Consider the following 14540-nt stretch of genomic DNA (forward strand, 5'->3'; position numbering starts at 1 on the left):
ACAATCTTTTATGAACTTACAAATAAGTTTCGCCGTTTACCCTAAGCTCTAGCTCTGGCAACCCTAAACCGTCGGATATCACCGGCTATTTGAAGCTAATGGACGAAAATCATATTTATCATCGGGTACAAAACAAGTATTCTTGCGTACTTACGCTTTTTCTTTCCTACCGCTCTAATTGAGCTCAACCCGGTACACCTAACCGGAACAATCGAACGGTCACTCAAACTATCAAAGGAAATACAATATTTTAGTGGCAAATTGCGCAGTAAGGAATTTCTATCACCTAACCTCTTCCGACTCACAAACCCGCGAGCACTCAAATCACGCGCAACTAGCAAAATAGATTCCACCTACTATAACAAAATACATTAAAGAATGATCGGAACAACGAGTAATCAATACATACGGTTTTCTCAAAAAAAACTATTCACTAAAAACTAACTAACTGCCAGGTCAGGAAAAAACGTGTCGCAGTTTCGATCAATTTTCTAACAATGACAATTCTTTTTCGGCGCCAACGCGTTGACGTTTGTCCGATCTCCGTACCAAGGTTGCCAGTTCTACTAACACCCCAACCCGTAACGTCGTAGTCAATCGACTTTACTCTCCTCCTGCACGTCCAACAGAGCAACCTTTACCGCTGGTCTTTGAAGAGTAGATCCGTCGCAAGTCTCCACGTCGACCTTGTGAACTTCCCAAGTAACCATAAGCACTAAAATCTAGCACCAATTCTGCTCTAACGTCAGCTATAGAGCTTGATTCTGTGCACCATTTTAGCTCTGTGAGGCAGGTTTGGCGAAATTAACTGCTGCTTTAGTGCAGAAACTGGTATAACCCTATAAAAGCACTGTATTAGCATTGGTTGATGCTATACAGCGTTGGCGGGCAAAATGCTGGGAAAATGCAAATGGCGTTCAAATGAGGTTCCACCATGCGGAAAAAAAATATTTTTTGGATTTTTGGTTGGTTCATTTTTCTGCCATGATACAGAATTTGTTACTATTTTCATATTCGCTTATGCATATTAAGGGGATCTCTCGGGTTGAATTTTCTACATGATATTTTTTTTTATTTTTCAGCTGAAAATGACCTGGAATCGAACTCATGACATATATGGTTCTGACATTTGACATTGACTCTGCCTGTGATCCTATCAGGTCCACGTTAAATCTTTGAAAAATAAGCCCTATTTGAATCAAATTTCTAGCAACTGGTGCCCTGAATTTGCATTGATTCAGCATCAATCAATGCTAATGTGCTTTGGCCTAATGCCACTGTAGTACTTACATAGTGCTAAAAAGCCTTAAAGCAAGCTTGTGTGATGCCAATTTAATGCTTAGAAAATATAGCATTTGTTATTTTGATTTAGAGCTATGTTGCATTTCAAAAGCATTGTGCAAAGCTGATAAAATGGTAGTTGCATTTTAAAAGAGTGGTATAATTCTAAAATGATGCAGCATAGCACTCGAAGGGCTGTTGTAATGCAAAATTGCACTTGATGTGCTGATATAGTGTAATTTAGCCCTTGAATGCTGGTGTAAAGCTATAAAAATGCAAAGCTTTAGTGCTTATGGTTACTTGGGTAGGTAAGCTTGCACCCAGCGCTTCCAAAACTGGTTTGTTAAGTGTTGAATAACCTTCCAGTTTGGTCGAAGAGGTGTAACATCGTCGATTGGTACCCTTGGTGGTTTGCTGTCCTCGCCGGAACTTAGCCAAAGGAAATGATTTGGAGTCAGCACTTCTTCCTTGGGATCCTCCAGCGGCACGAACGTCAGCGGATGGGAGTTGACTATCAATTCTGCTTCCGAGAGCAATGTTCGCAGTCCTTCATCGTCTAGCCTTTGATGGTGCGAGAGAGTCTTGAACGCCTCCTTCACGGACCGGACTTTCCTCTCCCAAACCCCGCCCATATGGGGGGCAGAAGGGGGGTTAAAGTGCCATTGTGTATGGCTGTTGGTAAAATAGCTCGCTAACTCCTTATTGATTGCATTGGTTTCTTCTTCCAACTCTCGTGCTGCCCCGCGAAAGTTCGTCCCATTGTCGCTGAATATCTCTTGAGGAGGACCATGCTTAGCGATAAACCGCCGAATTGCCATCCTGCAGGATTCTGCCGATAAAGAATGCACCACTTCTAGGTGCAACGCCCTCACCGAGAGGCAGGTGAAAAGCGCGACCCACCTTTTTTCGTCGCTACGTCCTCGTTTGACCAGCAGTGGTCCGAAGTAGTCCAGCCCTGTGAAGGTGAACGGTCGTACATAGGGTTTAACCCTGGGCTGGGGGAGTGGGGCCATTTTTGGAGCCTGTGGTCTAGCCAGATAAACACGACACCACATGCAGCTTTTAATCGCCTTCTTCACGCTGGCTCTCTCCGGGGGATGTAGTAACGCTGCTTGAGCTCGTTCAGTACAGTCTCGGTATTGGCATGGCCGTACTTTTGGTGAAATCGCAGGATCAAAAGAGTGGTGACATGATGATCTCTTGGTATTATCACAGGATTTCGAAAGTCGAACGAATAATAAGCCGCTTGAGGGTCGATTCTGCTCGCCATCCGGAGAACACCGGACTCATCGATCACCGGTGATAGCTTCGCTAGGACACTTCCCTTGCCGATACGCTTCCACTGCTTCGATGAAAGCTCAGAACTGCTTCTAAGCGCTTGAATTTCTTCCGCGAACACCTGTCGCTGCACAGCCCGCCAAATGGCTGCTTCCGCCGACACATAATCATCACGATTCAGATCACCACAGGATTCACTAGATTCCACCGGTTCCCGTTTGAAGCGCTTGAAGCGGTGCACGAAATGATACATATAAGCAACTCGGTTGAGTAGCCCATCCCACCGCGAGAAACTTTCCATGTTGACTACAAAATCATCGTCAGACTGACGATGAACGTTTACCGACCGTAATTCGTCTTTGGGTGACTCCAAGCAGGGTTTTTGTTTCGGCCATTCCTCTGTTGGTTGGTACAAGAATTCGGGTCCTTTGTACCACAAACCATCTGGATCGAAGTTGGGACCATTACCCCATTTGGTTCCTTGGTCGGCTATGTTGTCACGGGAAGGAACCCACTGCCAGTCTTCCACCGAAGTATTCGTCAAAATTTCTGCTATTCTAAAACCGACAAATTGGCGATATTTTCGCGGATCCGCACGGAGCCAGGCCATAACAGTCGAAGAATCGGTCCACAGGAACTTTTCGGTAATTTGCAGTGAGTGACTTTCTTCTACAGACTTCAGCAACCGAGAACCAATCACTGCAGCGCCCAGCTCGTTTCGAGGTATGGATTGTGGTCTTAAAGGTGTAACTTTGGCCTTAGCTGCCACCAGAGCGCAGCGGGGAGTATCTCCGTCAACGATTCTAAAATACCCAAGTAACCATAAGCACTAAAATCTAGCACCAATTCTGCTCTAACGTCAGCTATAGAGCTTGATTCTGTGCACCATTTTAGCTCTGTGAGGCAGGTTTGGCGAAATTAACTGCTGCTTTAGTGCAGAAACTGGTATAACCCTATAAAAGCACTGTATTAGCATTGGTTGATGCTATACAGCGTTGGCGGGCAAAATGCTGGGAAAATGCAAATGGCGTTCAAATGAGGTTCCACCATGCGGAAAAAAAATATTTTTTGGATTTTTGGTTGGTTCATTTTTCTGCCATGATACAGAATTTGTTACTATTTTCATATTCGCTTATGCATATTAAGGGGATCTCTCGGGTTGAATTTTCTACATGATATTTTTTTTTATTTTTCAGCTGAAAATGACCTGGAATCGAACTCATGACATATATGGTTCTGACATTTGACATTGACTCTGCCTGTGATCCTATCAGGTCCACGTTAAATCTTTGAAAAATAAGCCCTATTTGAATCAAATTTCTAGCAACTGGTGCCCTGAATTTGCATTGATTCAGCATCAATCAATGCTAATGTGCTTTGGCCTAATGCCACTGTAGTACTTACATAGTGCTAAAAAGCCTTAAAGCAAGCTTGTGTGATGCCAATTTAATGCTTAGAAAATATAGCATTTGTTATTTTGATTTAGAGCTATGTTGCATTTCAAAAGCATTGTGCAAAGCTGATAAAATGGTAGTTGCATTTTAAAAGAGTGGTATAATTCTAAAATGATGCAGCATAGCACTCGAAGGGCTGTTGTAATGCAAAATTGCACTTGATGTGCTGATATAGTGTAATTTAGCCCTTGAATGCTGGTGTAAAGCTATAAAAATGCAAAGCTTTAGTGCTTATGGTTACTTGGGTAGGCCGCAGCACAGTAGGCCAGCTCACTGGCGTCCACGAACACATGCAGCTGAAGTGAATTGTAGCTGCCGGTAGTGTAGTTGGGGAAATAACAACGTGGCACTCTTACATTTTCCAACTTCGGTGCCAGTTTGATCCAGCGCTGCCACTTATCAAAGTCGTCGTCGCAGATAGGATCATCCCACAGAATTCCCGAACGCCAGATGGACTGGATGAGAATTTTCCCATGTATGGTGTAGCAGGCCACGATTCCGAGCGGGTCAAAAAGGCTCATGACTACCTGCAACACTTGCCGCTTTGTTGGTCGCGTTTCCCCAGACAGCAACGGGAGTAGATCTGTTCGGAAATCCGCCGAAAATACAAACACATCTTCACTCGGTACCCACATCATGCCGAGGACTCTTTCGGTTTTTGTCGTCTTCTCGATGGCAAAGCTCTTCATCTCATCTCCAGTAGTCACCCCAACCCGTTTCAGGAGGTGTTCGGAATTCGACTGCCAACTAGGTATCTCAAAACCAGCCGATCGGTTGACCAAACTCACTTCCAAAGCCAGTTTCGTTGCCTCTTCAATTGTATCAAAGCTCGCAAGGAAATCGTCAACGTATGTGTTGTCAACGATTGCTTCAGCAGCTTCCGGATAGCGATGTTTATGTTCCTGGGCGTTTTTATTCTTAGCAAACTGTGCTGAACACGGGGAGCATGTTGCCCCGAACGTTGCGACGTCCATTATGTACACGTCGAGCGCAGCTTCTGGATTTTCCCGATACAAAAATCGTTGTGCGTTCCTATCTTCCGGACGAATAATCAACTGGTGGAACATTTGCCTTATGTCCCCAGCGATGGCATACTGTTTCTGTCGGAATCGGCAGAGGACAGATAGAAGCGGCTTCACCAAATCCGGCCCTTTCAAAAGCTGGGAGTTCAGAGGGGTTCCTCCATACGTAGCCGCAGCATCCCAGACTACACGCACCTTCGTTGGCTTGCGCGGATGTCGCACTGCGCTGATTGGCAGGTACCAAATCTTTCTGTCGTCACTGTTGCGGAGCTCGTCTGACGTCGCTTTGTGAACGTACCCCTTCTGTAGATAATCGTTGATTTGTTTGTCAATATTAGTTTTCAGTTCGGGATCTTTCAGCAAGCGCCTTTCAAAACAACCGTGTCGACGTACTGCCATGCTAAAGTTGTTCGGAAAAACCGGCTCATCGCTTTTCCAAAGCAATCCAGTTTGGAACTTTCCGGATGGTGTACGAACTGTCGTCTCTTCGAGCAATCTTCTGGCCCGTCGATCTTCATCGGATTCGGGCGGATTCAATCCGGATATCGCCAGGTTTTCGAATTCAAAATACTGCTGGACCATTTCATGGAGCTCGCGGCTATTGGAGCACTCGCAGACGTGAACAAAAGCACTACCTATCGTCTCAGGTGCTCGTCTTCCACCGAATATTGCCCATCCGAGGCGAAATTTAGCAGCAACAGGTTCTCCTCCGGATCTTTCCCTCTTCTTCAAAGCTAAGTTGAGCTGGGCATTATCGACACCGATAAGAACTCGTGGCACGGCCGTCCGGTAGCTGCTGATGGGAAGTCCACTCAGATGGGGGAATTGGTTCGAGAGACTCTCATAATCCAGGCTCTGCTTCGGTAATTCCAAGCTCTCAACGGTTCTTACGTTCGCCAGCTGATGGATGCGATTGTTCGAAGCACCCGAGATACCTATCTCGACCTTACGAGAGTTACTTTCACTTCTCGTGACGTTACTAGTCCACTGCAAGCAAAGCGGAATTCTTTCGCCCACCAAGCCCAGTTCGTCGATAAGTTCGTCTTCGACCAGCGTCAGGTCGGATCCGTCATCCAGAAAAGCAAATGTGGACACCGACTTCCCGTTCGCGTGAAGAGTCACGGGAAGTATTTTGAAGAAAGTGGTGCCTTGCTGGTGTTGATGATGGGCAGTTACCGATACCGAAGATTCCGATCCTTGACTCTTGAGAGTCGAACAACTTCCTGGATGTAGCAGTTTATGGTGGGGCTCAGGGCATCCATTGATCCCGCAAGGCTGCTTGTTTCGGCAAGGCCACCTTCCATGCGGCGCCAGACAACGCTTACACATATCCGTTTCACTGATGAACCTCAGCTTCTCTTCGAGCGGCAACGTTTCGAACTGCTTACAAGTTCGGACTCTGTGCGTTGTACTTTTGCACATCAGGCACGGCTTTAGCACCGGAGTAACTTTCGAAGCCGGTGGTCCAGGCGCTGAGGACACGGAGGCGGAATGTGCGTTCAAATAAACTGGCTTCTCCTTTCTCACAACACCTTTTGTGGCTTTTTCATTCAGACCAACATCCGACGTCAATTTCACCTTGCATGCCGCTGTTCGATAAGCCGACACAAACGCACAGAAATCGCCAAGCGATGGTTCCGGAAGAGCTGCTAACTTCATACCCCATTGTAGCTGCAAGTCGGGTGGAAGCTTAGCAACAAGCTCTGCCAGCAATAGTGGATTGTCCAAATGGGTGTTCAGTTTCGCTGACTGCATGTACGTCACCATGTTGCGTACCTCTCTGCCGAACGTCACAAGCGTCTCCAATTTCGTCACAGATGGCTGAGCGGTTTTCCGGATCTTGGATAGCAGACAGTATACAATTTGGTCTGGCCTTCCACACTCGGCTCGTAGGATGTCGATAATTTCCGGGATTGCATCCGGCAGCGTTAGAATATTCTGAACCTTTTCGCGAGCGCTACCAATAAGACTCTTCTGTAGCCTAGCGAGGTTCTCGTCGGGTTGTATGCCACACATGGCCGTTGTCGATTCAAATGCACTCAAGAACATGGGCCACTCGAGTGGGTCCCCGGAAAACTTGGGGAGGTCTCTAGAGACAACTTGACGCGCCGCCAGTTGCTGTGGCGTAATCATGCGACCTGTAGCATGAGGAAATCCTTTACCCAAATCTGCTGACACTGTTGGTGGAACTGTAGGCGGGTGCTGCTCGGATGCTTGCCAAGCACACGGCTGTACATTCAAACCAAAGTTCGGATGCCTGACTGGGTTGTTGATAAAGACTCCTCCCTGAGGGTGCGCAAACTGATAATCAGCACCAGATGACGGCATGTCAGGAATATTCGGAAAATACATCGCCCCGTAGGGGTTATTCATCACTGGAAATCCAGGGAACTGCGACGAGCTCGGCGGTGCCAATGTTAGCGGATTCACTGGTACAGGTGGAACTGGATTCTGAGCCACTGGCTGAAAACGTGGATTCGAATCAAGATAATTGCTCCTTGGGCCCGGTGCTATAGCTGGGGGAGGATTTCTTACTGGAATCTCTGCTTGTTTTGGCGCAGTGCTTGGTTGAATCTGTTGACCTGATTGAATAACTGCTTGCATTCTTTGCCGCTCCTCTCGCTGTTGGATGGCGGGATGTGGGTTCGCACTTGGAGCCACTGTCTCGGGTTTCTGCTGGACTGGGGTAGAAGTATGCACGAATCCGCATTGTTGTTCCACCCAACCGGCGATACTTCGATGACTTTTTCCTCCTACGCTACGATCACATCCTTCATTGAGCTCTTCCAGAGCTATTTCTGCTTCTAGCTGCTGCTTTCTAGCGAGAAACTCGCGATCCCGTTCCGCTTTTTGATCCTCCAAATCCTTTTGCTCTTTCAGGTGCCTTAAACGAAGATGAGCAATAGCATTGACTGAGACGACTGATCCGGCATTCGAATTAGACGAGGATTGAAGTCTTCCGAAATTTGGATCGTCCTGTCTCCCTCTTATTGGACCGGTGGTATTATCATGACGTTCAGCGGCGCGAGCTGAAGCAAACGTTGTGTGTGCTTCGGGCGAGTTTATGTTGCCGGTTTGAGTCGAATTAACTGCGTTGTGACTAGCTACGCATCTGCAGCAGAGCCAGCTTCGATCGGCTATGGTAGCCGTAACACCGGCGCATCCATAATGTTGCCATTGCGAACACTCGTCACAAGCGACCATGCTCTGCGCTGAATCCGGGCGGCGACATGTCACGCAGTTGAACAGCTCTCCGGTAGGGCCTTCCATCATCGGTTCCAGGTTTAGGTTGCTCGTTGCAGCTTTATTTTCGAGATTTGTGGGAAATAAAAACTGTTCCGTAGTACGTTGTATGCGAACGAACTCGACTGTAAATACATTTATTATTAAATGGTGATAATGTAAACAATCTTTTATGAACTTACAAATCTCGCGTGAGCTTTCATTACGTCGAATGAAACAGAAACACCGAACCGAGAAAATCGGTTCTGAAATTTGAAGAGTGTTTTTCAAATCCTATTTTCATTCCTTCGCCGATAACCCTTCAAAAAATATGCAATATTCATGGAAACTAATTGTGTCAGATATTCCACATTATGAATTTATTTTTTTGCAATTTTTAGAGCTATTTTTTAATCATATAGGAACATACGACATATTAAAACATAAATCGTTCATACGTCTGAACACATTCGTCGTTTGGAGGGGAAATTTGTTTCATTCGTCTCTTTTCTTTCGTCCTTTGATTCGTTCAACTTGCACTTACGCCCAAATGTTTCTGATGCAAATACTATGGAAAATTTTCTATTTTCTCGGCGTAATAGCTGTTTAATAAGTGAAATATCTAGTGTAGCGGTAAATTGGTGAGTAAATGCATAATGAAATGTGTGAATCGGGTGCGCCATCGCCGATCGGTCAAACCAGCTCGCTGCTGCTGATCAGTTTTCTGTTGCCGACCAGCTGGAGGGGAAATTTGTCTCATTCGTCCTTTGATTCGTTCAACTTGCACTTACGCCCAAATGTTTCTGAGGCAATTACCGGTAAATTTTCAATTTTCTCGGCATAGTGAATGTTAACTTATTGAGTTGTCGAGTGCAGCGGTAAATTTATAAGTGAATGCGTGTTAAAAGTGTGAATCGGGTGATTGGGTGACTAACAGCAGCAGGCTGCTGCCGCTCAGCCTGATGCAGTTAGTTGTTAGGTTTGCTGCTACTGCTGCTGTTCGGTTTCTTTTCCTTGCTGCATTATTTTACAGCGTTCGAAAGCCTGCTTGAGTATCGATTTAAGAACGCTTGAAAAGAAGAATCTGAAATAATATTCATTGCTAGGTTGATATTCTGATAACCTCTACGTGTGTACACTTGTTTGCTCATGGAATCCATAGCGAAAGTGCTAGGTTTTTCTTCCTCTGCACATTCGCCGTTTGGAAGAAGGGACGTAAGCAACATTGAACTTGGCAATCAAGGTTTTGTTTCATTCGTCATTTTGAAAGTCTTAAATTTTATATATTAAAAGGGTTTAAATTGATTGTTTTATCAATCACATAGGTAGATAATTAGTGGTATGAATAAGGTTTAGCAATTGCTTTGGTAGCTTTTACTTAGCTCGAAATCAATCAAAGCAAAAGTCCAAAGCATTTGCTTAGTTTGGTATGAATAAACATTTGCTTAGCGGATGTGTACTAAAGTCTTAGAACATAGCTTTTGCTTCGAATAATAGAGCTATCCAACCAGCAGAATCTGAAGTTTTCTAAAGTAAAATGAAAGAAGACGATCAGAAAATTGAAAAGTACGGCTAAAGCAGCCTTGAAGTCGACGAAGCGGGTGGTGGGTGTAAGAACGACCGAAATTTTTTGTTAATGCGTGCTCGTATGTTGATGTTTAAAGAAAAATGAATACATATTCGAATATTGTCAAACAAAAAATGGCCTAACTTTAATATTTATCATAAGCTCTCCCACATGTATTCGGATCGGGATAATCTGATGTATAAAAAAATAGGCAATAGGCGCGCATTTTTATTTAGATTTTTTTTTAATCTTAGGATTATAAAAAATTATATAAAAATGAGAGATCTGTATAATGTTTTAAATTATTACAATTTATTTCTTACTTTGAGCCAATTGGGACTTCTTCCACTTTAGCCGGATTTTTTTTAATTTGAAATATTTACTAATTGATTTGTTTATTGTCATCTTAGACGAGTGATGTTATACGGATTTTATAACGACAGGAATATGAAAAAAGTTGGGTTATCACTTCGACTTTTCTTTATCCATGTTGGAAATACCTTTTTGAATTGTTTTGAAGTGAAATATTGCTAATTTGATAAGTTCATGACGTTATTGAAGAATTTTTCATTGGAAAAGTCTGCTACCGAGCATGCTTAGAAAATAAAGCAATTGCTATGAGATTTGTCGAGCAATTGCTTCAGATTTGAGCTTTATTCATACCAAACTAGCTTGTTCTAAAAGTAAAAGCTCCTGACTGAGAAAACAGCTGTCAAAAAAACTTTATTCATAACAACCGAAGCAATTGCTTTAAGCGACTGCTCGACTGCTCGATTCAGTTTAGCAAAAGCAATTACTAAGTTTTTTTCATACCACCCAATGTTATAATGAAGCTTTTTTAGTGAATATCTCAGTTTTTCAAATTTTGTTTCATTCGACGTAATGAAAGCTCACGCGAGAAATAAGTTTCGCCGTTTACCCTAAGCTCTAGCTCTGGCAACCCTAAACCGTCGGATATCACCGGCTATTTGAAGCTAATGGACGAAAATCATATTTATCATCGGGTACAAAACAAGTATTCTTGCGTACTTACGCTTTTTCTTTCCTACCGCTCTAATTGAGCTCAACCCGGTACACCTAACCGGAACAATCGAACGGTCACTCAAACTATCAAAGGAAATACAATATTTTAGTGGCAAATTGCGCAGTAAGGAATTTCTATCACCTAACCTCTTCCGACTCACAAACCCGCGAGCACTCAAATCACGCGCAACTAGCAAAATAGATTCCACCTACTATAACAAAATACATTAAAGAATGATCGGAACAACGAGTAATCAATACATACGGTTTTCTCAAAAAAACTATTCACTAAAAACTAACTAACTGCCAGGTCAGGAAAAAACGTGTCGCAGTTTCGATCAATTTTCTAACAATGACAATTCTTTTTCGGCGCCAACGCGTTGACGTTTGTCCGATCTCCGTACCAAGGTTGCCAGTTCTACTAACATTTGAACTAAAAAAACTTTCAACTTTAAACTTCGAAACTAGCGCAATACTTTTTTCAGTGTTTAGATGAAACAACAACAACACGTGCACGCGCGTGTTTATTTTCTGTTTTACCAAAAAATGTGCGGCTGTTTTATCTAAAAATCGGTCTTAAATCTTGAAAATAGTTGAAAACTACAAGCTGTACGCATCAAAAATTTAACCCCCGCGAAGTTGACAAAATCTTGTGAAATTCTCGAGTCAGTGCGGTAGAAAACCAAGCGGTTTGAGTGATCGTAATGCGCGGTAGTGTGATATTTCAGCCGAACCGGGCCCTCGGATTTGTGAGCAACCACGTCCCGGCTTATGTGCGTTATGTGGAAAAGCGAAACGAAAACGTTATAACAACCTGCGTGGGCAAGTCATTTCACGTGTACGGAGCAAATAGCTTTCGGTTGATTCGGGTCGGTGGGCTGCACCCGGAACCAATCAGTTGTTTGGCGGCCGATGGTTTCCTAACCTACGTTGCCTGTGGGAATGTAATTTATGGCTGGCGGTCCAGTACGGAGCTGCGAAAAGTCTATCGGTAAAAGGCTTCTATGATATACATAATTTATTTGAATATCATGTAAATATTCTATTTTTTTTTTCAGGGGACACGAAAGATCCGTCCACTTATTGCTGCCTTTCGGAAAGCATTTGATTTCTATAGACGAAAGCAGTTTGCTAAAGATTTGGTTCGTTGGAACGGAAGAGGTTTACCTCGAGATACCGTTCAAAAATGAATCATTTGAGATATCTGCGCTAATGCATCCAGCATCCTATAAAAACAAAATCTTACTTGGAAGCGCTCAGGGTGATTTACAACTGTGGAATATAAAGAATGCAACCTTGATTCACACCTTTAAGAATCTGGGAAGTAAAGTAGCGATTTTGGAGCAGGCTCCAGCGATAGACGTTGCTGCCATTGGTTTGCAAGATGGAAAGATTATTTTGTTGAATTTAAAATTTGAGGAAGTTATAATGCAACTAAGCCAAGATTGGGGACCAGTTACCGGTATCACCTTTCGTACAGATGGTCATCCGATTATGGCCTCGTCGAGTACGAACGGTCAAGTCACATTCTGGAACCTAGAGGACCAGGTTATCCTTTCAACTCTTCTGGCTCATGATGAATCGATAACGACTTTGAAATGCTTCGCCAATGAACCTCTTCTGCTGACAACTTCTCCGGATAATTCTATGAAACTATGGATCTTTGACCTTCCGGACGGAGGAGCTCGTTTGCTTAGAATTCGCGAAGGCCATGGAGCTCCTCCCACGTGTATCCGCTATCACGGTTCTTCGGGACAAAACATCCTTTCATCTGGAGAAGATTCATCTTTGCGCATTTTCAGCACCATTTCTGAAACTTTGAATAAAAGTCTTGGCAAAGCGAGCTACAATAGGAAGGCCTCCAAGAAACATCGTAGCAAAGATGGCGAAGACCCGTTTCGAATGCCTCCTATCAGTTTTTTCACATCGGAGCTGACCCGGGACAAGGAATGGGACAGCATTGCAGCTGCTCACTCGGGGCTGGTGCAGGTAACGACCTGGTCATTCGACAAGTGCCGCATGGGTGAGCTGAAGCTTGTCCCTGAAAGATTTCAGAACAAAAATCGAACCGATTTCGGCGTTTCGGTAACTGCGCTCAATCTCAGTCATTGCGGCAATTTTGTTACCATCGGGTACAGCAGTGGCCATCTAGAACGTTTCAACATCCAAAGTGGAATCCATCGAGCCAGCTATGGTCATCCGGCAGCGCATGATGCGATGGCCGTGAGGGGAATTTCGATTGACAACCTAAACCAATTTGTGGTTTCCGGTGGTGCTGAGGGAAAACTCAAATGGTGGCATTTCAAGCCAACAGGTGGGTGGAAATTTCAATAAGTTTTCAATATTTATTTTATTATGAATTTATCCTATGAATTGTCAGAAAACATTCCTTCAATAAAATTCCTCAATGAAGGCAGAGTATAAATTTTATTTATTATTTTTTCCACTTATAGGTAACAAACCAATATATACCCAGCAATTGGAGGAACCAATAGCGATGTTTTGCACTCACCGGGAAAGTGCCATGATAGCTATAGCACTGGAAGATTTTTCCGTTTTCGTAGTAGATGCAGACAGCCGTGCTGTGGTACGGCGTTTTCTGGGGCATCGGGGACCCATAACGGATGCGTGCTTCTCTCCAGACAGCCGATGGTTGCTGACAGCAAGTCGTGATTGTACCATCAAAATTTGGGATATTCCGTCTGCATATCTAGTTGATCATTTCCGGATGCCTCAGATTTGTACTTCTTTGGCCATGTCACCGACTGGAGACTTCTTGGCCACCAGCTATGTTGACAGCCGTGGCATTTACCTGTGGGCAAACAAGACGCTGTTCACTCACGTTTCTATGAAAGCCATCAAACCGGACTCGGAAGCTCCTTTGATGGATCTACCAGCTACGATCAACGATGAAAACACGGCGGTCTTACTGGACGACACAGTGATGGATGTTGATAATCTGGAGGAAGCCATGGATGAGATCAATATGAGCTACGAAAGTCCTCCGCAGCTATCTCAGGAATTGATAACTATGTCCAATTTAGCTGCTTCCCGTTGGCAAAACCTTTTGAATTTAGATATCATCAAGAAACGCAATCGACCACGACAAGCACCGCAGAAACCAAAATCGGCCCCCTTTTTCCTACCTACTGTTTCGGGATTGGATTTCCAGTTTGACCTAAACGCAGACTCTAACCAAAAGACGGACGAATCTTCGAAGATATTCCAACCGACACAGATCGAACATCTGACCAGCTTTGGTAAACTGCTGAAGGAATCGTTAGCTGTTGGCGACGAGAGCTTTGCCAAGCCGATCGAACATCTTACCAAATTGGGCCCTTCGATGATCGATTATGAGATTCGAAACCTTAGCCCGCTAGATGGTGGAAACGGTAGCATTTCAATAATGACCGGATTTCTGCGAATGGTGATCGTGATGCTGGAATCCAAACATGCTTTCGAGCTGGCTCAGAGTTGGTTGAGTGTGTTCCTGAAAAGTCACGGACGCACCGTGGTAGATAACGAGAACTTGCGGGAACTGCTGGATGAGCTGGAAGTTGCGCAGGCCAAGGGATGGAAACTGCTCGAGGATCGACTGCTCTACGGAATGGGCGTGGTAAGTAGCTTAAGAAATTTTAACGCCTAATGTTTGAGAAATTTACATAAAACACTGTTGGAACTTGATACGGCTTA

At 44.2% G+C, this 14540-nt stretch overlaps 2 protein-coding genes across 2 annotated transcripts; one reads left to right on the forward strand and one right to left on the reverse strand.

Moving 5' to 3' along the window:
- Positions 1–4237: 4237 nt before the first annotated feature.
- Positions 4238–8455, reverse strand: LOC129744270 (uncharacterized). The gene is made up of 2 exons (XM_055736711.1): positions 7571–8455; positions 4238–7498 (listed from the first exon to the last, which is right to left on the reverse strand). Exons 1-2 carry the CDS (start codon positions 8306–8308, stop codon positions 4238–4240), a joined length of 3999 nt encoding a protein of 1332 aa, XP_055592686.1. The 5' UTR covers positions 8309–8455.
- Positions 8456–11354: 2899 nt separating this feature from the next.
- Positions 11355–14531, forward strand: LOC129739692 (WD repeat-containing protein 36). The gene is made up of 3 exons (XM_055731188.1): positions 11355–11838; positions 11906–13161; positions 13301–14531. Exons 1-3 carry the CDS (start codon positions 11552–11554, stop codon positions 14491–14493), a joined length of 2736 nt encoding a protein of 911 aa, XP_055587163.1. The 5' UTR covers positions 11355–11551; the 3' UTR covers positions 14494–14531.
- The last annotated feature ends 9 nt before the right edge of the window (positions 14532–14540 follow it).

The sequence above is a fragment of the Uranotaenia lowii genome, chromosome 1 (assembly GCF_029784155.1).
Source record: "Uranotaenia lowii strain MFRU-FL chromosome 1, ASM2978415v1, whole genome shotgun sequence".
Taxonomy (NCBI): domain Eukaryota; kingdom Metazoa; phylum Arthropoda; class Insecta; order Diptera; family Culicidae; genus Uranotaenia; species Uranotaenia lowii.